The sequence below is a fragment of the Penicillium nucicola genome, assembly GCF_028828085.1.
Source record: "Penicillium nucicola strain IBT 29836 chromosome Unknown utg000002l, whole genome shotgun sequence".
NCBI classification, from domain to species: domain Eukaryota; kingdom Fungi; phylum Ascomycota; class Eurotiomycetes; order Eurotiales; family Aspergillaceae; genus Penicillium; species Penicillium nucicola.
In genome coordinates, this window is record NW_026643126.1 from 2658072 (window position 1) to 2681261 (window position 23190).

Below are 23190 nucleotides of genomic sequence, written 5' to 3' on the forward strand. Positions count from 1 at the left end.
TAGGAATGCTGTCATAAGATTTTTGTGTGGGGAGCTGGATTCCATCCCGCCATTCAACAGCCATGACCGACAACTTTCTTTGTGATTCACCTCACCCTTTTTGTGAGTACTGTGCTGCAGGGCTCTGTACATGAATGCGAATTTATTATACTGACTTTACACTTTCTGACCAGTTCGATTACCTCCGGCATAATTAGACATGCCTCCGAACAACAAGAAAAAGAAGAAGCCCGCCTCCAACCCGGCTCGTGGCTTTGCCACGGTTTCTATGCCATCGAAACCTAAGCCTGATACCACCGCGACTCCATCTCCGGCAACTGGAGAATCGAAAGCCACACCAGAGAGCGAGCCGCAGGCCGCACGCACAGAAGAGCGCCCAGCAGAGACTAGCGCACCACAAGCAGTGACATCATTGCAAGATTATACACCGGAGGAATTAGAGAAGCATCTTGAAGAAGCCGAGCTTCAGATCCTCGTCGACAAATATGCAGCGAAGTGCAAGAACGATGCGATTCGCCAGGCCACCAAGCTGGAAAATGAGAGGCGTGTCATGCGACAGCAATCTGTGACATTGAGTCTCTTGGAATGGCTATCGACAGACGTTCAAGACAGAATTCTCGAGCTAGCCGGAACGGAAGAGCATGAATACCTCTTAGCCAATGCAAAGACGACAAATCCCAAGCAAGTCGGTTCCGAAGAGGAGTTATACAACAAGCTCTGGGTATTAAAGGAGACATTGATCAGACTCGACTTCCCAGAAAACAGAGTCGAGGACGCATTGAAGCATGTTCTGCAGTATTTTGCTGGAAACTCGACGAGCGCCGGTCGCGATGCTGTGTGGAACTTGGACGAGGCGCTGGAATGGCTGGCCACCCACAGTGACAAAAATGAACTTCCCTCTTATACGCATGCAAACGCTCGACAGAAGGACGCAGACAGTGTCACTTCCTGGATGACTGGTAAATTCCTCGCTGTTTTCGAAATTTCTACGCGGACAATATGCTGACTCTAATTAGACTCGAAAATGTCGGGAACTTCAACCCCTAATGGACAGAGCAAGAAAAAGCAAGGCGGTCAAAAAGCGGACTGGAAAGCGAATAAGGTTGCGCCTCCAATTTCATACGACTCAGATAGCTCGGTCGATCCCGACATTATGATTCCCGAGTGGCTTGAGTTGCAGACTCAACTGTACAGCCTCCAGCCTGATAGCTTCGATCGCCCTGGAAAAAGCAAGAAAAGCCGCGGAGCTGCTCTGAACTTATCAGATGACCCGGATGTCTCCAGACTACAGCGTAAGATTGCCAAGATTGAACGTGACGTTCTGTTCGAAAAGCGAGAAGCAGAGTACCTATGGGAACAAAAGCTGGATGAGCTCAGAAAGGATGCATCATTTGTTCGGCGCCCGGTGGAGAAGAAGAAGAACCCCCCAGCCGAAGAAGATCCTCAATCCGAGGTCAATGTAGACGCAGACATGGCTGCTCTACAGATTGATGGCCTGGAGGATGCACTTGGAGACATGTTCGCAGCTGAGCCTGAAGACTCGGGGTCTATCTTGGGTCTCCCTCCTCCCGAGGTGAACGCCGCAATCACACTTCGTGACTTTGGAAAACAGACAGGCTTGACCCCACGACGAATCTTGGAGGAGAGCTGCAAGGCAAGAGATTCATCTTGTACCATTGTCTACCAAGACTTCTCTTCATCTAGCCATTCTAACAGGAAAGCTGCTGAGGTGCGATGGTCAAAGCCACAAGAAGTGCCATTTTCATTAGCTGTGGAGTCGACCACCCATAAGTCTAATGCCATGGCTACCTTTGTTTCAATGGATGCACTCGCAACACCCACCGCACAACAAGCTGAGGGATATGTATCGACCTTGCTTCTGTTCATTTTGTTCCCGCAGAATTCCAAGGAGGGCAAGGCCTACCTGCGGTTGCCAGCAGTCTGGAGAGATCTCTGGACAGAATTCGCAGGTCTGAAAAAGACCCAAGAGGATGAGATTGATAAGGCTACTGTCAAGGAACTGAAGCTTTTGATTCAGGAGAATCCAAGCCACTTCGAGGATGATGTCGTGCTCTCCGATAACTTCCGCAAGAGAAACGGTGTTGGTAGCAAGCCAGGTACTCCGGCAAGAGGTTCAGGACGTGATAATTACTCTGGTATCGATGAACAGCTGAGGGACGCATGGATAGCAAAGTCATCCACGCCATCCTTCAACCGTATGATACAGGGTAGAATGAACCTCCCAATCTGGGGCTTCAAGGACGAGATTATGCACACCTTGGACACTCACCGTGCCGTGATCATCTGCAGTGAGACAGGAAGTGGAAAGAGTACCCAGATCCCATCGTTCATTCTTGAGCATGAGATGCTCAATGGTCGACCCTGCAAGATCTATGTGACTGAGCCCCGCCGTATCTCTGCCATCTCACTTGCTCGTCGTGTTAGCGAAGAGCTCGGAGAGAGTAAGAACGACGTGGGAACAGCTCGCTCGTTCATTGGTTTTGCTGTTCGACTGGAGAGCAAGTTCACCCACTCTACCAAATTAGTCTATGCAACTACTGGTGTAGTTGTGCGGATGCTCGAGCGCCCTGATGATTTCCAAGACATCACCCACGTTGTTCTTGATGAGGTCCACGAGCGCACCATTGACAGCGACTTCCTACTCATTGTGCTCCGGCGTCTCATGGAGAAGCGACCCGATTTGAAGTTGATTCTCATGTCAGCTACGCTCGAGGCGCAGCGATTCTCAAATTATCTTGGAGGTGTTCCTGTGATGAACATCCCTGGGCGAACTTTCCCCGTGGAAATGAAGTATCTGGAAGATGCAGTCGAGTTGACTAACTACCGTCTTTCAGAGGACGAGCACCACACAGTTCTCGATGATGATATGGACGATCCACCGGCCGATGCAGACACATCTGGAGGTCTTCAAGCCAGTCTTGATGGATATTCTAGACAAACCAAGGAAACCATCCTAAATATTGATGAGTACAAACTGGACTACGAGCTGATCAAGAGATTGGTTCTCCAAATTGCCACGGCTCCTGAGATGGATCACTATAGCAAGGCTATTCTGATATTTATGCCTGGATTGGCAGAAATTCGTCGTTTGAACGACGAGATTCTGTCCGAGCCAACGTTCCAGAGGAATTGGATTGTGCACGCGCTACACTCATCTATCGCCAGTGAAGATCAAGAGAAGGCCTTCAATGTGCCTCCGGAGGGCACTAGGAAGATTGTGATCGCAACAAACATTGCAGAGACCGGTATCACAATTCCGGATATTACGGCTGTGATTGATGCAGGAAAGGAGAAGATGATGCGGTGAGTCCTGCCATGTTGTGTTTGTTTTAAGAAGATCGAGGCTCATTTTTCCCAGCTTCGACGAGAGACGTCAATTGTCTCGACTTGTAGAGTCCTTCATCTCCCGTGCAAACGCGAAGCAGCGACGTGGTCGTGCTGGCCGTGTTCAGAATGGTATTTGTTTCCATCTATTTACCAAACACCGCCATGAGAAGCTGGTATGTATAAGTTCAGTTGCTGAACATGAGACTTTAAACTAAAATAATACAGCTCGCTGAGCAGCAAACACCTGAACTTCTTCGACTCTCCTTGCAGGATCTTGTGCTCCGAGTGAAGATCTGTAAGTTGGGAGAAGTGGAGCAGACACTCCTTGAGGCCCTCGATCCGCCATCGTCGAAGAACATTCGACGTGCCATTGATTCGCTCAAGGAAGTCAAAGCACTGACCAGCAACGAGAGTCTAACGTCTCTTGGAACACAATTGGCCAAATTGCCGCTGGACGTCTTCCTGGGCAAGATGATCATCCACGGTGCCTTCTTCCGATGCTTAGATACAACTGTCAGCATTGCTGCAATTCTCTCCTCAAAGTCTCCGTTCGTAAATACCATCGGATCCAATTCACAGCGGGATGGGGCGCGAGTGTCTTTCCAGAAAGGTAAGCCTAACTTCTCAACCTCGCATGCGATAACTGACATTTCCAGGTGACTCCGACCTCTTGACTGTATACAATGCATACTGCAGCTGGAGACGCGTCCGAAGCACCCCAGGCTCGAACGAATTCGCCTTTTGCAGAAAGAATTTCCTCAGTCCGCAGACACTGCTCGGCATCGAGGATATCAAAATGCAGCTGGTAGTTTCAATTGCCGACGCAGGTCTGCTCACACTGGATGCATCCCAAAAGGCAGCGCTCAATCGGTAAGTGACAGCTTTCATTCGAATTTTGAATTCAAGTGACGATTGCTAACCATATATCTTCTACATAGCGCGCGCTCCAACAGCCGAAACCGCCAGTTCTTCACCATCCCAGAAGAGTACGATCTTAACAGCAGCAACGATGTCGTAGTCAACTCTGTCATCGCCTGGAGTTTCTACCCGAAGCTTCTGGCGCGCGAAGGCAAGGGCTGGCGCAACGTCGGAAACAACCAGACAGTGACTCTGCATCCAACCTCGATTAACAAACGAGTCGACTCGTCGGTGAAGTGGCTTTCCTATTACCACATCATGCAAGCGCGCAACCGAAATCTCAACGCGCATGATACTAGTGCGGTTGATGATTTCGCTATAGCCTTGCTATGTGGCGATGCTGAGTTCAAGGTAAGCTAGCAACAATGAAGCACAGCCCCAACTGCGGCTATGGTCGCTGTTCAATCTTTAATATCACGCTAACGCTTGTAACAGCTATACTCTGGTGTCATCTCCATCGACGCAAACCGCATCCGTTTCGCCCTGCGCGACTGGAAATCTATGCTCGCGCTGAAGATTCTCAACAGTCGTCTGCGTGAAATTCTCTCCAACACTTTCCGTAATCCCCACCGCCCACTGTCTTATAAGCAACAGCAGTGGATTGATATCTGGCAACAGATCTTCACTCAGGCTGGCAAGCGTTGAATATAGCTGACTTCGTCCTGTGTGGATATACTCTTTGCTTTTGATGAGATATGCATGTAAAAAATCATGATAGATAGGCTCGGTCGGGTATGGATATAGAGCGTGGATTCAGGATATACTTTCATTTATATATTGTTTCTTTCCAAGAGTATTGACTTTGTATTTCACCTCTTGAAGGTTGAAGGTTGTGACAAAATATATAATCATGATCTCTAGTCATTTCGTCTCCCTGCATCAATATATATCCAACCGCTTGCTGTACGTAGAAGCAAGCAAAAGAAACAGACACTACATACGTCCCTGTACTAACTGATCTGATTACTACATACAGTACTCGCGAGGCAACACAGCAACCTAGGTATATCCCTGGCGAACCATGAGCAGGAACCAAAGCATCCCTACATAACGACGGGAGACAGCATCAAACTGCGTCAACCACAGCTTCTAGAAGCGCTCATATAGCACAGAGTACTGCAGATATGTCCGTCCATCGAGTCAATGCACTCCGTCAGCACTGATCCGCCGTGCGTAAACCATTGCATTATTACCACATACACATACACCTGTACCAAGATCAAGATCCGATCAAAGCACAACTGCATCAAGAATATAAGCATAACCGAAGCCGAAGCATAAAAATGAGATCTCATCTCATCTCGAGCGACGGGTCTCCAGCCTCGCACAACTCACCCCCAGTGGAACGCGAACAAGACCAGAAACATGAACATGAATCTAGAACAACCAAGCTAGCCACAACCCTTTCCACGGGAAATGATCGGTCTACCATCTGCATCGATCTCGATACCGCCACCCCAAGCCCCCAATCAAGGGATATCAACCCCAATAATCCCTATACCGCTCCCAACCCGACACCGACACCGACACGACCCCAGCGCTGGGTGCCAGGTGCTCGGTGCTCGGTGCCGGTGCACCAGCACCCAACTTGCACGGATATCCCTTGATTAGAACGAGCTGCAGATGCAGGTCCTCCAAGCAGCGGTGTGTACGTAGCTCCCGTTCCTCGTGCGAGAGAATCTTGAAGCCTGCGCAGCTCTCTGCACAGGCACAGGCTGCATGCTACTGTACATGTACAGGTACATGTAACACGTCCACCTACATCATACATGTCTATCGCATGCGGTATACTGTACAGTCCTGTGTGCCTAGCGCAGCCCAGTCCGGTCCGGTAGTTGGCCTGTCCCCATCCCCATCTTCATCCCATCCATCCCCGTCCCCAATCCCCAGCATTGGCCCCGATTCCCCAGCTAAACTACTGTAGATTGATGCCAGTGCAATGCGCCAAACCCGAGACTCTTTTGTTTTGTTTTGTTTTTGTTTTTGTTTGGGCGGAGAGAAGGACTGGAAGTGAGATTTCAACTTCCAAGACATTCTCCTCTGTTCATCCTTTGATAGCCGAGACAAGTGCTGTATATTGTATACTACACCCACCACCCTAAACCTCGTACCACTACCACTACCACTGCCACTCCCAACCCGAAACCACAGACTAGAATCTAAACCCAAATTCCTCTGGATCGGCGTTAATCTGCATCGTGTTCCAGATCTGTAGATATATTAACTTATAACTTATTACCTGGTACAGTATTCTTCTTCAGGAATGGAATGCGGTCATTGCGCTGCGTCCACGTTACTGTAGATCAAGTCAAGATATCGTTCACCCTGCTGTACAGGGTACTGTACAGAGCACTGTACATGAACCTGAACATACACAACCCAATCTGAGACTGACACACGCCTCAACACCCCCGGCCCTCCGTCCAGAAACGGTACTTGCACTTGCATCTGCAGCCGTACTTGGCGGCTTGGCAGTCTTTTAGTAGAGTAGCACTGCTGTATACTATACTGTAGACTGTACTGTATACTGGTTTCCACGTACATGATACATGATGCTGGCCATGATATGGTAGCTACCTTGATAATACACTAGATAATAGATAATAGATAGTAGTAATAATAATAATAATAATAATTACAATAATAATCATGAGAATAATGTAAAAATCACTCTACCCTGCAGCGCCCAGCCAGCCTGTCAGCGCATCTTGTACAGTGCATTCCTCGATCGACGACAACCGCCCCATCCCTGAAACAAGCTAAGCCATATAGTCCCATCTCCGGGTACGAGAGAGCGCGCGCGTGGACAGTTCGACTAGTACCGTAGTTCCATGGATAACGATACTGTACAGTATGCGGGCGTTAAGGTTGGCATTTCGTTCTGGAATGTTGGGACGGGGTTGCGGTGAGCGGAGGTCTCTTTTCCTGTATGGCATTGTAGAATCTAGATCTAAATCTAAACCCAACCCTGATCGTACTGTAAATCTACTTTAGAATCCGGATTTGGAACGTGCTGGAATTTGAATTGGGCTGTTGCGCTTGATTTCGTGGCTTGCCGAGGTCCCTGCGCGGGGGCTTACAGTACTGGAGGACTGGAGTGGGGATGGGGATTTGGGATTCAGGATTAATACGATCGAATATCGAATAGTGTAGAATGGAATAAGCAACAGGGAAGGGAAACATGACGGCATGCCAAAGGTGGGGAGAGGCCAGTTCGTAGTGTGTATGTCGTACATGAGAAACTTCTTATCGTTTCAGGGCGATGGGCTTTTCCTGCCAGTGGGCACACACACACTTCCACCACACACATTCTCTCACTTTCAGACTTCTGAGGGAATTGCCACGCAGGGGAGGAAGAGGAGGGGAAGGGGGAGGGGAGGCAACTGGCGGTGAATCCGATCTAGCCCTTCCTACGTGGTCGTCGCCAGAGCCAGTCATCATCAGCGCCGGATCATCGATCGGCGGGCAGCTGCAGTGCAAGGCCAATCATTGGCAAAAGAGGCTTGGGGATGGGGCGCGCTTTTACTGTAGTCTCGTTACACATTTGGCCCGAGCCATCCTGGCCATTTCGGAGATATGAGAAGGGATTAGGGGATTCCGCTCCAATGATGGAAATGACTCGATATTGTGGCGGTTGCAGACGGCTACGGCGGTTGACTTACTCGTCCTGAGCTCGTCCGCTTCCCCCCCCTTCGCTCCTTCACGGTGTTACATGTGTTGAGTCTCAACCTTGGACGTGCAGTCGATCTCTTGGCTCCACGGGACAATGCAATGCGAGGTTAAATCCTCAGTTGCACGGTCCCCCCTCCCCAACCAGGCCATCACGCCCGATCCTGCCGTGGTGTCTTGTCATTCGTGAAGAGAGTGGGCGTCTCGCTCGTACAAGGAAATTATCAGGGCGTCACATGAAGAGGCTAGCTTCAGTACAACACATCAGGGTCAGCTCAGGGAATATCCCTGTCGTCTCGGCCAATTTCTCTTTCTTTCTCTTCCCCCTCCCCTCTCCTCGTGTCCCTCAAAGGCCTTGTACCCCATTATGTGCTCTCGTCCGACGGCCTTATCTGACATCAACGTCTGCCCAGACGGCTTCGGGCATAATTTTTGGAAGGTACAACATGGAGCATGGTCTGTGAAACATACTTCGACTCTATACTTTATCGTACTGTATCCGCGTATCCCACTCTCCATGTATCCCTATACACTACACTACGGTACACTACGGTAGACAATCGACAAAAGCAAGTTTAATTAATTAAATCTCGGAAAGTCTGGAGTCTGCACGGACAGAGTCCGCTGCAGGGTAGCTCGCTGCAAGGTACGGACGAACCCGTCGATCGAGAATAGTCAAGTGGAGGAAAACGCCATATTGTTCTGCCTGAAGCTATCTCTCACGTATCCACCAGGCTGATACAGGAGAACAAGGGAGGGCGTTAATAGTTTCATCCTTTCACCACTCCCGCGTTCCCGAGTTCCATAGTTCCATAGTTCCCACCGGATGACCCATGAATTTATCAGTCATAACGAGTAGGAAGAGAAAAGAAAATGCAATATTGACCGGATTGAAAGGATCGTCTCCTTGCATTCTCGGACTCAACGGCCTTTGGACGATACATCACAAGTGCGGAGGACGATAACTGTGTGGTGGGGGCGTCGCTAGTGAGTGGACTCTCTCTCGCTTGATCTGTAATAGTTTTCTAGTGTCGACACTTGGTCTCTTCAGCTCGGCTCTTCAGCTCGGGGAGAAGATAACGAAGAGAGAAAAGCTAAAACCAGAAGAGAAAGAGAGAGAACAAAAGTCCACACCATACTCTAAGTGACTGTACCGACTAATTCCAATTTCAGAGGCGGATCCCCTGTACGCTGTATGTGCAGCGGGTATCGGGCCGTCGATAGCGAGCTGCCATGGTGCAGGGATCTCCCCCCTCTTTTCGACCTTTTTTTTCTTCTTTTTTCTCCCTTTGGCTTTTGGCTTTTCCGTTTCGTACCTGCTTTGGCTTTTGGTCTTTGAACCCCGTTCGCAGATTATGCATCTTTGGTACATGGTACAGTAACTCTCTACTTAATATCCACCTCGACTATAGAAAAGAAGAGGGATAAAAAAGAACGAAAAAGAAAAAAAAAAGAAATGACTGAAAGTGATATAAGACTCCGTTTCTTCCCGACCCCCAGTTCACCGACCTCTCAAGGGCCCGTGTGGCGGGCTGGACTCGAGACCGGCGCCACTCTGGAGAATCAATCCACTTTGTGTTTGTGAGGGAAATTGGAATTACTTGCCAAAATTGGAGAATTGGGGATTTGGGCCAAAAGGAATTCATATCCCGATCCTGCTCTGGGACTGGTCCCTAAGATGGGAATCATGGTACGGTCCAGTAGCCCTAGGCCACCGACTAAGTATGTTAGGTGTTAGGCCTATGTTAGGCCCCATGTTAGGCCCCATGTACTACTACTGTATGGTGGTCCATGCATGCGAACGGGAGCAATGACCATGAAGCTGTCACGGATGCGTGGGCAAGAGAATGACATCTGTCACCCTGGAACTCTTGTCCGGGACTCACCAAGGAGCGAGATAATAATAGATAGTGATGACAAAAACGCTGGAAATGTAAGGAGACACGCGCTCTCTCTCTCCTTGAACGAAATAAGCGGTGTACTGGGGGCCGAGCTGTCTCGACATCCGTCACTTTGCCCCTTGCTGGGATCTCTCTCCCTTTTTTTTTTTGTTTTCTTTTTATTTTTTTGTTGAGAGCTTTTGGGGGTAAGCGACAACTGTAAATTGTCATGATATTTCAGTATCATGGTCATTATCATTCGGATGATTCACCACTATTTGCTATTATTATTCAGACTACTGTATTCACTTATTTGCTATGATTCGCATCTTGACTGCTGTACTAGTATGCAGAATATTGGGACTGTCATCCCAGCCGATCTATCAGGCCATCCGATCTTTACTGTACATCAAACATGGCAAGGAGAGTCCTTCATTGTCACGGGGTCCGTCAGGCCAGATTGTGATGCTACGTGTGAATCTCATTTCAATCCGGGCTAAAAGTCGGTGGTTGGACAGGAATCCATCTTTCTGCTTTTTCTGTGGATTTATTCTTTATTCTTTATTTATTATTCATTTTTTTTTTCTATTTCTATTTTCTATTTTGTATTTTGGAATTTCGCTTTTTGAAATTTTCTCATTTTGGTTCCTTTTCTCCCCAATTTCTCTCTCTCTCTCTCGGTCAACGCCTGGACTCTGCTGGTGACAGGGATCTCTCAGAGAACAGACCCTTGATCGACTCAAGCCACCCGTGTTTCGTGGTGCTCTCTGAGCCACTGATTTTCCCCTCTGCATCCCTAGGGTGTGACGAGCTTGCTCTGTTTCTGTTCTTTTCGTTTCTTTTATTTTTCTCTTTTTTCTTTTTGTTTTCCCCCGTTACTCGCGGCCCGTCTGAATACATGTAGATCGTCCCGAACCATGTACCTGTAGGATAGGAATTTAATATTAGGATATTATTCCAACTAATGAGATGGTCCACTTAGGTCGGTTATAGCCGTAGTATCTGACGGGGTTGAAACTGAACTAGGATAGAGACCGGTGTCGGCCTCAGTAATTAAGCCGGAGAGGCTCGGCCGGTGTGTTCGGACCTTGCAGGCTAGAGAAGCGCTCGCAATCGACAGTGCAGCCGCCGCGCATTTCGATGAAAGAGATCTAGACAAGACTGGAATCTGGGTTGACTTTACCGTTCAGGTCACAGTTCACCGTTCACCATTCACAGTTCCGTTCATAGTTCCAGTTCCCACCGTCACCATAGATTCCATGGTTGACTAGGTGGAACCCATCGACTCCCGCACTTCAACCGTAAACACTTCACGATGTGAGATATTCCTGTAATTAATAACGATCGATCCCCACTCAGATCCAGCGGGCCTATCCCGGCCGATCAGCGCAGTCACACAGACCAGGATGCCGAATTGGTATAGCCATGTTAACGCTGATCCGGAGAGTCCTTGCTTGGTGGCGTACAGGGAAAAATAACCCCAATGAATTATTACATCGAGTCGAGAGCATCTCCACCGCGCTGTCTCTGTCTCTCTCAAAAGACGGGGCGAGCCGGGATTTCTGCAGACTTCTTCTCTTCTTCTTAGACACCTTAGTCAGCTCTTTCGTTTTCCCTCCACTGATCGACTTTCCCGCTGCGGCTCAGCGTCATCTTCTCTCTTCTCTGTAAGTTTGTGTGTGCTTTGCGTTGGTCTGCGCTTTTTTTGTCATCGGTTCGCTGCTATATCATCTCCTGGTCACTTGTTCCCTTGTTCTCTTGTCTCTTGTTCTCTTGTTCTCTTGTTCCCCCACTTCATGACTTGCCCTTTCTCAAACGCCTCTCCAGCCTGCAGCGCATAGGGATGCGTTTGCTGCACCACCCCAGCCTCCACCTTTCTGTACGTCTAACCGCGCACTTCTTCCCCCCCCCTCGACTTGTCTGAGACTTTGGCCTTTCTTTCCCCCTACCTTCCCGGCTTCGGCCTTATTTTTACCATTGAATGCGCTCCATTTCACATGTTCTTCTTCCTTCTGCATGACCTGAAACGACCCAACTAACGTGATCGCCCAGTTCCCTGAAGCTTCGATCTAGAGTATTCGACCTTCAGATGTGTTCAATTTCTCACGACGCTTAATGACTTTGATGATACTTCGACTCTGAAGTTCTTTTATTTATTTGTTGTCTATTTGACCACCCCTCCCCCTCTCCTCCACACCCCCAAAAAAGTCCTATTTCCCGCTTTGCCGATTTCCCTTCCGACCTCGAGTCTTGAAGGTGACGATTAACTACGCTTTTCCACGACTATTTGTCCCCCCCCAACCACTCCTGCATTGCGTCTTGCATCTTTGCTTTGACTGAAAGCCGATTGATATTTTGTTTGCATTTGCCGTGCAACATCCTCCTCCCCCAGCTTCTGTGGTGGATATACAATCGTGCGCCAATTCCACCCCATAGCACGCCGGACTTTTAAGCACGTCCGACGTCCGCTTCATCTCCTGCCCTTCCAAACCGTTTCTCAGTTCAACCGAAAAGCTGGAGCTGCCGTCGATCTCGCAGGTCCACACCCGCGGTCCTGCTGACATCCCCTGGTACAACCCGCACGCGGCCGAACGACCGTTATTGTCCGGCGATAAACTCCCCGCGCTGAGCTTGCCGACAGCGATCCAGGGCATCTCCCGACCCGCCTATCAGGATCCCCCGTCTGCCAACTCAAGCGCCCGCACGAGTCTGTCTGGGGTCTCTATCCCGGTCAACGAGCCTAGGAGCCCTCCGCCCTCTGCGGACCTCTCAGGGACACAGGGTCGATTGTCACTGGACTCTTCTGCTCCGACGGAATATAGTCTACCTCCCTCGGTCAACGACGGGTACTATCCTAGCCCAACTTCGCTCGGAAGCATGAACCAAGCCCAGCCGTATATGGATGTTCACTCGCACATGTCCTCAGCTCAATCATACGCTCCCCAGGGTACAACCGCCGGCGCCATGTCCCACTATCAGTACCCCCAGCAACCGCCCGTGATGCAGCCGTCCGCGTCTTATGCTCCTGTCTCATACCCCCAGTATGGGTATCATACCGGGGCCACATCCCCCCCAACCGGACAGCCCCCAAGCTCAATGGGTGGCCAGATGCCCACCCAGCTGCTGCCTTTGCCTGGTAAGCTTCAAAGCATCAGTTCGGTCGATGATTATTCTGATCGTTATCAAGTGAACAACCATGGTGTGGCACCTGCCGGTGGTTATGGAAACAGCACAGGCGCTCCCCTCCAAGGATTCGTCTTTGACCCTACTGGCCAAGTGGCTCCCCCAGGAGCGAAACCCCGTGTGACAGCTACTCTGTGGGAAGACGAGGGCAGCCTATGCTACCAGGTGGAAGCGAAGGGAGTCTGCGTGGCTCGACGTGAAGGTGAGTTTAGATGATTTTCACTTTGAGGATTTGGCTGACTCGATTGTAGATAACCACATGATCAACGGCACAAAGCTGCTCAACGTGGCTGGTATGACCCGTGGTCGACGTGATGGAATCTTGAAGAGCGAGAAGCTACGCCATGTTGTGAAGATTGGCCCAATGCATCTGAAAGGCGTCTGGTATGTAACTTGCGAAACCACAGTGAGAGAAAGTCGCTAACCAGTCGAACAGGATTCCTTTCGAGCGTGCCTTGGAGTTTGCAAACAAGGAGAAGATCACTGATCTTTTGTACCCGCTCTTTGTGCACAACATCGGCGGTCTGCTGTACCACCCAGCCAACCAGACTCGCACTAATATTGTCGTGCAAGAATCTGCCCAGAGACGCATGGAAGGCCCCCCACCGGGGACCCAACGCACACCCTCTGGACCTCAGCAACCCCCCAGCCTTGTTCACCATCACTCTCTGCAGACCCCTATGTCCTCTCACATGTCGCAAGGTCCGATGTCCGGACAGCCAGGCTCCCGCCCATCACTTGACCGGGCCAACACTTTCCCCACACCCCCAGCCAGTGCGTCGAGCGTGATGGGGATGAACAACCAAAACACTTCATACGAGTGGGGTAACCAGGGCATGAGCTCCAGCGTGCCACACACACAGCCTCTGTCAATTGACACTGCGCTCAGCAACCAGCGGTCAATGCCCACTACGCCAGCCACAACACCCCCCGGCAACAACATGCAACATGGCCTTGCCTCTTACCAAGGCCAAACAGGCTACGACAACAAGCCTTACTACTCGGCTGCTCCTCAATCCCAATCCCAGTACGCCCCGCATACACCATTGACCCAGTCAGGGATGCCCAGCTACGGCCAGCCGCTGCCGGGCAACTACATGAAGAACGAGATGGCCCCACCGAATACAAGGGCCCCTGGTGCGACTGACCCAGAGAGCGCAGAACGCCAACCGGAGCAGCACTACTCCCGGGGCAATGGTGCGCCAGGTGAATCTGTCTCGGAGCACGAGCAGGAGTACTTGCAGGACCACAACAGCGGTTATAACTCCAACCGCAACTCCTACACCTACTCGACCAACCCCTCCGTGAATTCACTGACCGGCGAGCACTCCCAGCTCACCCCAGAGATGACCAGCTCGCCTTCACAGCAGAATGGCTCGGGTCGCATGACCCCCCGCACAGGCGGTGCTCCTCCCCACTGGGCTTCCGGGTACAACACTCCTCCCCGCCCAGCTGCCGCCACGACCCTGTACAACGCCGTCAGTGACACCCGTGGTACCCCCGCGAACGGTGCCCCAGACCCGTACTCCATGGCGCAGTCCTCGACCCCAGTCTACGCCACCGTCAATGGATCACTCGGCTCAGGCAGCAAGCGCATGCGCGAGGACGACGATGTCATCCGCCCCGACCATGGCGCAGAGTACGAGACCAAGCGCCGCAAGACCATCACCGAAACCACCCTCGGCGGTCCAGTCGGCGGCGCTCCGATCCTACAGCCCATGAAGACCAGCGGAGTCATGGCTCGCCACCGTTGAGCAGCATCAGTGTTATCCGCCTCGCTGGTGATTTGTGCGCTCTCAGCTCCCTTTTGTTAGGCTATTCTTCCTGGTTTTGGTTCTTTTTGGCTTCAATTTTTTTTTCCGGTCGGAGTTTTTCATGATAGACTGCGCATGCTCCACATCCGCCGTGGCGTCGCGGACTCTCTTCTCTCAAGGTGTTCTTATCACCCACTCTCACAAACACCCCCCCCAATTCCAATCCCAATCCCCAATGCATGATGACATCTCGGATACCAAGCCCAGATGTCGAAACGAAACGAAGCTCATTTGTCATCCGTGTTTTGCTTCCTGTTCCTCCAGTTTGCGTTCTGTTTCATGTTGGGCAAGAATATCTCGGCTTTGTGCTTTGAGAACAATGATCCTGTGTGGTTCGAGGCGCTCTGATCCTGACGGTGACTGTGATCGTGACCATGACCCTGAACCAATATACAACTCGACATTTAAATCGAGCCATTTGGATACTGGTCAGGTCTGGTCCAGTCAGGCCAGGTCAGATCTGCCCGACCTTGATGACCATGATGTGACGAATCTCTTATGAACGAATTTATTATGTGTAACGGGGCCATTCATTTAATTGCTTTGACTCGTGCGTCTCTTTATCTATCTGCTATTTTCTCTTCGCATTTCTTTCCCTTTTGGTTTTCTTGTTTTGTTGGGTTGAAAAGGATACTTGTGGCATGGGCTTTTTTTATTTTTCTTCTGTTGCGCCCTCCTCCGCCAACCCTTGACTCTTTAGAGAGATGATTATCATGCTAATGAACGGTTATGAACTCTGTCTGCATGTCTGCATGTCTTTAGCGACATACAACGTTGGTTTTTGGTTCGGTCGAATTCATTGATCTTCTCATTCAATTTTTTCAGTGTAGTAGCACCGTCGTTGGTTGTAGACTATAGACTGTAGACATAGACTATGATCCCCAGCCCACTGTATCCTTTAGATTCATCTGGAATACCAATAAAATCCCAACCCACCCACAACAAAACCATACATCCCTTCCCCAGTTCCCCAGTCCTATCAACACACAACTTAAAGTTAACCTAAACGTCCAACATACTTCTCCCACGTGATCCAACTAACCCAAAACAGCAAAACCCAAACACACCAGAACCACGGTTCATGTACGGTCCATCCACCGGACAAAATATTCCACTTCAATTCCGACGACAAACCATCTTCAACACCCTCACCCTCACCCTCATATCTCGCGCCACGCCATGCCCACCAAGCCAAATCCCCACACCGGGAAACTAGTCCCCGAACCCTGCAACCATCTCGTCTTCGATCCCTGGCAGTCCGTTTCAACAGGTCACCAGGTTGCAAATGCTGGTTATTCGGCTCATGGTACTACGGGCTGGAGGAATATGCGCTCTGCGAAGCTTAGTGAACAGTATAAATCTGGTGACTGTAATTCCAGACAGGGATATGGACATGGACACACCCGGAAAGAGATAACAAGTCGTTCGAACGTCCAACAGCAGAGTCTAGTCCCAGGTGCCTTTGACGGCCGTGTTCCGAGTCAGTCGCCGCCTCGAACAACAACATCAACAACAACAATAAGAACTGGAACTGGAACTGGAACTAGTGCAGAACGGGCTGTCGTACCCACTCATACATCGACTCGACGACAGGCTGGGTTGCTTGGTATTCGCGGCTTTATGGGTGTGAGTAAGCGGAAGGCTGGTGATGATCATTATGGGTCTAAGAGTGTTGAAGAGAAGGTGGAGAAGAAAGTCAAGTACACCGAGAAGGAAAACCATGCTCAGGTCCAGACTCAAGATAGGCTTCAGTCTGGATCAGACTCTAGCTCTACCTCTACCGAGTCCAATCCCAGTCTCAGTCTTGATCTCAGTCTTAGTCTTAAGGCCCAGTCGACCATCTTCGCCGGTCTGACTATCTACATCAACGGCTCGACCCTGCCGAGGATCTCGGATCATAAGTTGAAACTGCTGCTTACCTCCCATGGTGCCAATTATACGATTTACATGGCGCGGAAGACTGTCACTCATGTTGTGATCGGTCAACCGAATGCTGTGGGGTCTGGTGGTGGAGCTGGTGGTGGGCTTTCTGCGTCGAAGCTTCAACAGGAAATTGAACGGGGTGGGTGGAAGGGTGTTAAGGTTGTTAGTGTTGACTGGTACGTGATCCTTCTTTTTTTCTTCTTCTTTCTTATATGACTGGCTGGTCAATTGTCTTTTCTGACACTGGCACCGACACTGATACTGATATTGACATGTTTGTGTAGGGCTATCGAGAGTATAAAAGCTGGTCGCCGACTCGCCGAGTCTCGGTTTCCTGGTATGCATGTTGCAGCGAAGGGGCAGCGGAGTGTTGTGGGCATGTTCGGTGCTCAGACTCGGACTCGGGCTGGGATAACGAAATGATTCGAGTATTCTTTTGGTGAGAGTCTATCTATAGTGAGTCGTTTTCTTTCATTGCATCTGTGGGTTATAACACAGCACTGGCGGCGTTTGGTATTTGCATATCTGGTTTCAGCTTATACCCTTATGATACCCAATGATCATCATGGTCTTTCTTCATTGAATTTTGCATATCGGACTTAAAATATCATACTGCCAATCACGACAAGACACAACATCTCAATTGCTTATGTTATTTGTATTCTTATTGATCATGTATCGCCGTTATCATGACATCCATATAGCTATATACACTAATACATCAGGGTAAGAACAAGAATAAGGACAAAAGTACACATCCGATACTCAAAACCGGGACAGACCCAAACCATATGTGACACAAGAACAGAAAAAGGCAATAAATCCAAAAAAAATCAGCGCCACAGCTATGCGGTACATTAAAAACAAGATATATGCAAAGGCATCATAGATCGTAGATCATCAATGACAACACGCTCTTTTCGAATGCCCTTCTTCAATGATTTCACGACATGTGTCTCCGCCAACCACTCTGTCGACGGGTAGGGGGATGGTCGTCGACATTGCTTTCCGCATCGCCAGAGACTGATGTCAAGTCTGCAGATTCGGAAGAGACGGACCTCATCGCTGGAGCATCGGTAGTGGTTGGCATGAGGTCGTTTGTGTTGATGGGTGTGATATCAGGGAGAGGGGGAGAGGGTTTGGATGGCGGTGTGTGGAGAAGGAGGACTGAGCGGGTGGTGGAGCACGGGCGTAGGCTTGAGCAGAGGAGTTGGTTCGTGTGCGAGTCTTACTTCCTGCTGATGATGGGGGATGTTGTTGCCAGGTGGAATTATCGTGTGAGATAGGCTCAGGGGAAGATGTTGCTTGGCGGTTGTGAGGGAGGTAGTAGGGGTTTGAGTTGGTGTCATAAACGTGGTGGTTGTCTTCGTACGCTGGGAATGCTGCGGTCGACATGCTTGACACTGAGTTTCCATGGGGGCGCCCTGTATATAATGGCTGAGGTTCACCGAGGTCAGATTCACCGCTCGACCAGCGCTCCAGCTTTTCGTTCAAGGGTTCTTCTTCGGGCTGCGAAGTTCGCGAGTCACCATGAACTAGGCCAAGTGATTCCTCTTCTGTGGCAGACTTGCGAAGATCGCCTCCCAGGTGAGTTCGGCGTAAGATGCCGCGGGGTGAAGTGACGTGAGGTTCACTGCCGGTCTTGACACGGTTCATCATGTTATTAAAGGAGAATTGACGACGAGCAGTATTGGCGAGGGGTTCTGCGGCCAGGCTGTCGGGCTTTTCGTCAGCCCAGGCGATTGATCGTGGGGTATCGCTACGCGGACGAGTTGGATGGAACGGAGCATCCAAGCCTCCGGCTCCGTGATACTCTGTATCGTCATCGCCGTGGTGAGGCATATCTGTCATACCGACAGACTGTGTGTTGGCATCAAGGTTTTTCTCCTCCTGAGTTTGTACAGGCCTCCACTGACCATGGTATAAAACACTGGTGGCGCGGGACCGGATACCATCCAAGAAAGAATGTCCGCTTTGCTTTGTCGTAGGTCTGTGCTCATCTTCTCCCTCTTCCTCTTCGGCAGTAGGAAAGTGTGACATGCCCCAGGGTGGATGCTGCTGCTTGATAGAGGGTGTTCGAGGAGTGTGTGGTCGCGACATGGTAGGGCCATCGCCAATGACAGTCTTGCGCCGGCGCAGACCATCCCATTCAATAATCTCGCCCTCGCCGGGTGGCTTCAGATGGTCCTCGTGCTTGTCGTGGAAGAAGCGACGGGCTTCATCTGATTCCATAGTGCGACGAGCTGTAGAGATACGACGGATGATAGAAGCCGCACCACGAATGGAGTCAGCCCTAGGCTCGGATTCGGGCTCTTCCACAGTAGCAACCTCTCGGATCTGATCCAGATCACCCTTGAAAACGGCCGCGTCGGGGACATCTTTGGCAGACTTTGATAGCTGCAGCAGAACTACGCCTGCGCAGATTTGCATGAATCCAATGATCACTGTTGCGATTTGAATACCCGTACCCTTGAAGCCCTGGAACAGAATAGCCGAAGTAATGATTGTGGCACTGGTGAACATCACGTAGTAAGTTGGGGTGACTAAAGCAGCGTTGAACAGGTTCAGAGCTTTCTATAAAACGAGTCAGCACAATTCAAAAACTCCCCAAAGTAACTGAAACATACGTTCAGATAAATAATCTCAGTCAGTAATGTCCCAATCACAAAGACAAACAAGACATAGAGAAACCAATGCTTGAACTGCTCCTCGCCATTAATCTGAGCCAGAATAGCAGATCCCAGCCCCTGAGTAGCAACGACACTCAGTCCACCAACCATGCTGCAAATACTGATATAAACAAACATACTCTGCTTGCCATACCGAGGACCAGCCCAAAGCGCCGTAAAAACAGCCCCGAGAATGATCACGCCAGCATAAGACAAAAACCCCGGCTGAATGACAAAATGCTGCATGGCCTGAATATCATCGACAGAAGACTGTTCAGGCGCATTCATAGCAATAGTCACCGACCCAATGATACAACAGAAGCAGCCAACCTTCCCAACAAAACTCAACCGCTCCTTGAGAAAGATAGCCGACAAAATCGTCGTAATAACAACTGACAGCGCACCAAGCGGCGTCACCAGAATCGCATCCACAAACGCATACGCAACAAAGTTGCATATCTCCCCAATAATCATCAACGACATCCCAGTCCACCACCAGAAATTCTTCAAATATCCATATCCCTCTCCGGCCTCCTCATTATATTTCACATTCGCTTTGAGTAACCCGATCTTCTTGATCACAAATGAGATTCCAATAAACACACCAGACGCAACCGCCAGCGAAATTCCAATGGCTTTGTATACCGGCGGCCGACCCGAGCTATCGGCGCGAGCGAGCAGCGTCGAGGCCTGCGATAACGCGGATTCGGGGTCCATGGCGATGTGTGAGGGTGTCGTGAATTTACCACACTGGCCGGCAGTGCGAGGCGAACAAGTGGGTGGGAATCTATCGGGGTAGAGAGTCGTCCGAAGACGAGACTCGGCGACTATCTGAAACACTTATCGATTCTGCCACGCTGTATCTCTCGTATCGCGCGGGTCGCCTGGGCGACTATCTGATTGGTTTGGATCGAAATGGCGAAATGGCGAAAAAGTGATATGTTGCGACAAGGATAAGGGGGATGATCTGGGGTAGAGGGACGATCTAGGAATGCTTCTGGAAGTGAAACCACGAGGGAAAGAAATATGTTGGGTTTCCGTAAGGGGTAATGGCTTTGACTCGCTTTGATGCAGCGCGAAGATCAAGGGTTTTGGGATGGGAAGGATGTAGAGATGTATGAGAAGATATCATTAAGTGAAAAGGGGAAGGGAAAGGAGGAGAAAAAGAAGGAGAAGGAGATTGTCAAAGTAGAACGAAGTGGCTGGGGTGAGACCTGAGAAAGGAGGTACAGGCGGGTACTTGGTGGTGGGGGCAACGATACTGCGATCGTCAGGTACCTGAAGGGTACCTTTCATGTGCCTGGATCATTGTGGCGAGTCCAGACTGCGGCTTGGCTTAATATAGAAAGATATGAGTTCGTATAACAGGCTGCACTGGCGCTGATTACTCTGTTGAATTTACACTTGCATATTTCATGGTTTCAGGGTTTCACTGAGACCCTCTTTTTGTTTCATTCGAACTGACCATTACTATACAGATATCCCCACATTGAAGTCTGTCATAAATGTCATCATTCATTAGGCCCGAGAGCCGATATTGGCCATCTCTTGAGTGTCAAGAAACATTCAACTAAGAAAAGAAAAGAAAAAGCGCGAAGGAAGAATAGACCAGGTACATGATTGCCTCCATGCGCCATGACACCGACGTCCCAACCTTCATCACCGTCTCGAACGAGGGGTATTCAGTTCAGCACGAGAGTAAAGAAGAGAGAAAAAAGTAAAAGAAAAGCAAAACGTAACAATGCAAATATGAAGTTGATATCGAAACAAAGGATCCCAGGTATGAGCACATGCAAATGAGATTACCGCACATGGAAGCTGGGTTTGCGCTGTCTGTTGACCACGGGGGGAGCCTCATCATCGGGGTAAGGAGGTCGGACTTTGTTGCCAGAGGAAGCGTGGGAGAACAGAGGTGCGGGCATAGCTACACCACCCTCATCCTGCGATGGATATGGGATGGGTGTTTTGGGAGGGACAGGTGGTGCCCCATGGAATGTTGAAAAGTGTTCATCGCTGCGGTGAGGAGAGCCCTGTTGCTGAGAGCTTGGACGGCCTTGCTCGTGGCTATAACGATAGTTGACACCGTCGCTGGATTGCCTTGGGGAGGTAGGCATGTTGTCTTGTGGCGTAGAATGAGCAGGTAGTGAATCGTCCGGCGGAGAGATCGTCACACTAGTGGGGATTGGAGGTGGTGCGTGTGTGGGTTGATGGGCGAAGTCAATGGGATCAGCAGGGAGTTCTGCGGGCAACTCGACGGCGAAGTGATGGGGAGGCGGCACATATGATTGTTGAACGGGAGAAGACACAGTGAGCTCTTCGGTTTCAAGATCAAAGGACAGGTCGTCACGATCACCACCAGCCGCAGCATGGTTTGCCAGGCGGCGATTCATCCGATCAATCTTGGCAAATCGGACACCAGCATCCAGAATCATCTTCTTGACTTCAGGCTTGGCCAGATATTGCCGTGTGTTGGTACTGATATCAGCCAACCGATTCCATTCATTCATGCCAAACTCGCCAACGCCAACTTCAACATTGAGCCGGAAGTAATTATCCTTGGGAACATTGCGTTTGGCTAGTCGATCTCGTAGCATCTCATTGTGAATATCCTCACACCCCTCGATCTTGGTGATAAGTCGACGACGTGCCTCGGCGAAGGTACCAAGCGCATCGCCGAAGAAATCCTCCCACCATTCATGCTGTCGGTTGTTGGTACCAGCAGGTCGCTTTCCTGTTCCTACACTGATGAATACACCAACCTCCCGACCTGGCCACTCGTTCACCACAGCTTCATCAAGAACCTGCGGCGCCGGGTTATATGTGCCCGGACCTTCATCAATAAAGACGTGTTGACCAATCTGGATCGGCTTGAAAGCAAGTCCTGTCGCAGAAGTCGCACGGCCTGCTTGCCAGATTGTGCAGTCAAACTCAGGTGGGGGTTCTCTACGGGAATCGTAGGACCGTAGAAGCACAGCCGTTCCTTTGCGTGGCGTGCCCTTGTAGAGAGCAGTGACGGCACTAAGTTGCAGGTTAGAAACCACAATTGATAACCATTGCATGGTGGGACTCACGTTTTAGTACGATACTCTCGGTTATCATAGAGTAGCGCATCAGGATTACCCCAACGCAAGCCATTGATGAAAGCAGAGCCTCGTTGGCTCGTCGGAGACATCGGCTGAGACGCAGCAGAAGTGCTAAAGCTCCCCCGACTAATAGACCGCTGAGGGACAGAGTTGGGACTATATGGATGACTGGCAATGGAATTACGCGCGTTTGCATTCGGCATGTCATTGCCCTCTGCCTCGAAGACTGTATGTTCCCGCACACATTCCCGAATCGCCTCCTCGAGCTTGGAGGCCTTGAAAAGCGTCGAGCGGTACGGAATACCAGCGATGGTTTTATCGGTCTCGAATACTTTGCGCGTCATGCGCACGTAGACTTCTTTGCAGGTCTCGAGGTCGAGGCGGAGACGACCGAGCATCAGCGCGATGAGACCGCCCGTGCCCGTGCCCGTGATCAAGTCGAAGTGGTCGCATGGTTTGGGAATTTGGTCGCGACGGGGTGGCTTGCCTTCGCATTCAACATAGGTGCGGTACATGAGTTCCTGGAGGAGGATAAGCATGGAGTAGCCACGTACACCACCGCCATCTGGTCAAGTCAGCTGGGTTTTGATATTGGCAGGGAAGTGAGAGAGAACTGACCGAGCGAGAGGATCCTCAGCGGAGGACCCTTGGTGGTATCTTTGCGACGCAGATGAGCTGGATCCATGGCGATTGTAGTCGCAGT

General features: G+C 50.3%; 5 protein-coding genes across 5 annotated transcripts; 3 read left to right on the plus strand and 2 right to left on the minus strand.

Annotated features, from left to right (window-relative positions):
* Positions 1 to 199: 199 nt before the first annotated feature.
* On the plus strand, positions 200 to 4911 carry N7511_002773 (putative ATP dependent RNA helicase; the record flags this gene model as incomplete). The annotated part of the gene is made up of 7 exons (XM_057125198.1): positions 200 to 959; positions 1017 to 3324; positions 3380 to 3521; positions 3574 to 3958; positions 4005 to 4218; positions 4287 to 4617; positions 4702 to 4911. The coding sequence occupies 7 exons, from the start codon at positions 200 to 202 to the stop codon at positions 4909 to 4911; spliced, it is 4350 nt and encodes a 1449-aa protein (XP_056987357.1).
* A 7340-nt stretch (positions 4912 to 12251) lies between these two features.
* N7511_002774 (KilA-N domain-containing protein) lies at positions 12252 to 14752 on the plus strand (the record flags this gene model as incomplete). The annotated part of the gene is made up of 3 exons (XM_057125199.1): positions 12252 to 13200; positions 13250 to 13382; positions 13435 to 14752. Coding segments are annotated over 3 exons (2400 nt in total), but the record flags the coding sequence as incomplete, so codon positions are not given.
* Positions 14753 to 15991: 1239 nt separating this feature from the next.
* N7511_002775 (uncharacterized protein) lies at positions 15992 to 17158 on the plus strand (the record flags this gene model as incomplete). The annotated part of the gene is made up of 3 exons (XM_057125200.1): positions 15992 to 16292; positions 16365 to 16911; positions 17020 to 17158. 3 exons carry the CDS (start codon positions 15992 to 15994, stop codon positions 17156 to 17158), a joined length of 987 nt encoding a protein of 328 aa, XP_056987359.1.
* A 520-nt stretch (positions 17159 to 17678) lies between these two features.
* On the minus strand, positions 17679 to 20121 carry N7511_002776 (DUF803 domain membrane protein; the record flags this gene model as incomplete). The annotated part of the gene is made up of 3 exons (XM_057125201.1): positions 17679 to 17902; positions 17968 to 19309; positions 19363 to 20121. 3 exons carry the CDS (start codon positions 20119 to 20121, stop codon positions 17679 to 17681), a joined length of 2325 nt encoding a protein of 774 aa, XP_056987360.1.
* A 1085-nt stretch (positions 20122 to 21206) lies between these two features.
* N7511_002777 (putative Patatin-like serine hydrolase) lies at positions 21207 to 23172 on the minus strand (the record flags this gene model as incomplete). The annotated part of the gene is made up of 3 exons (XM_057125202.1): positions 21207 to 22422; positions 22476 to 23052; positions 23106 to 23172. The coding sequence occupies 3 exons, from the start codon at positions 23170 to 23172 to the stop codon at positions 21207 to 21209; spliced, it is 1860 nt and encodes a 619-aa protein (XP_056987361.1).
* Between the last annotated feature and the right edge of the window lie 18 nt (positions 23173 to 23190).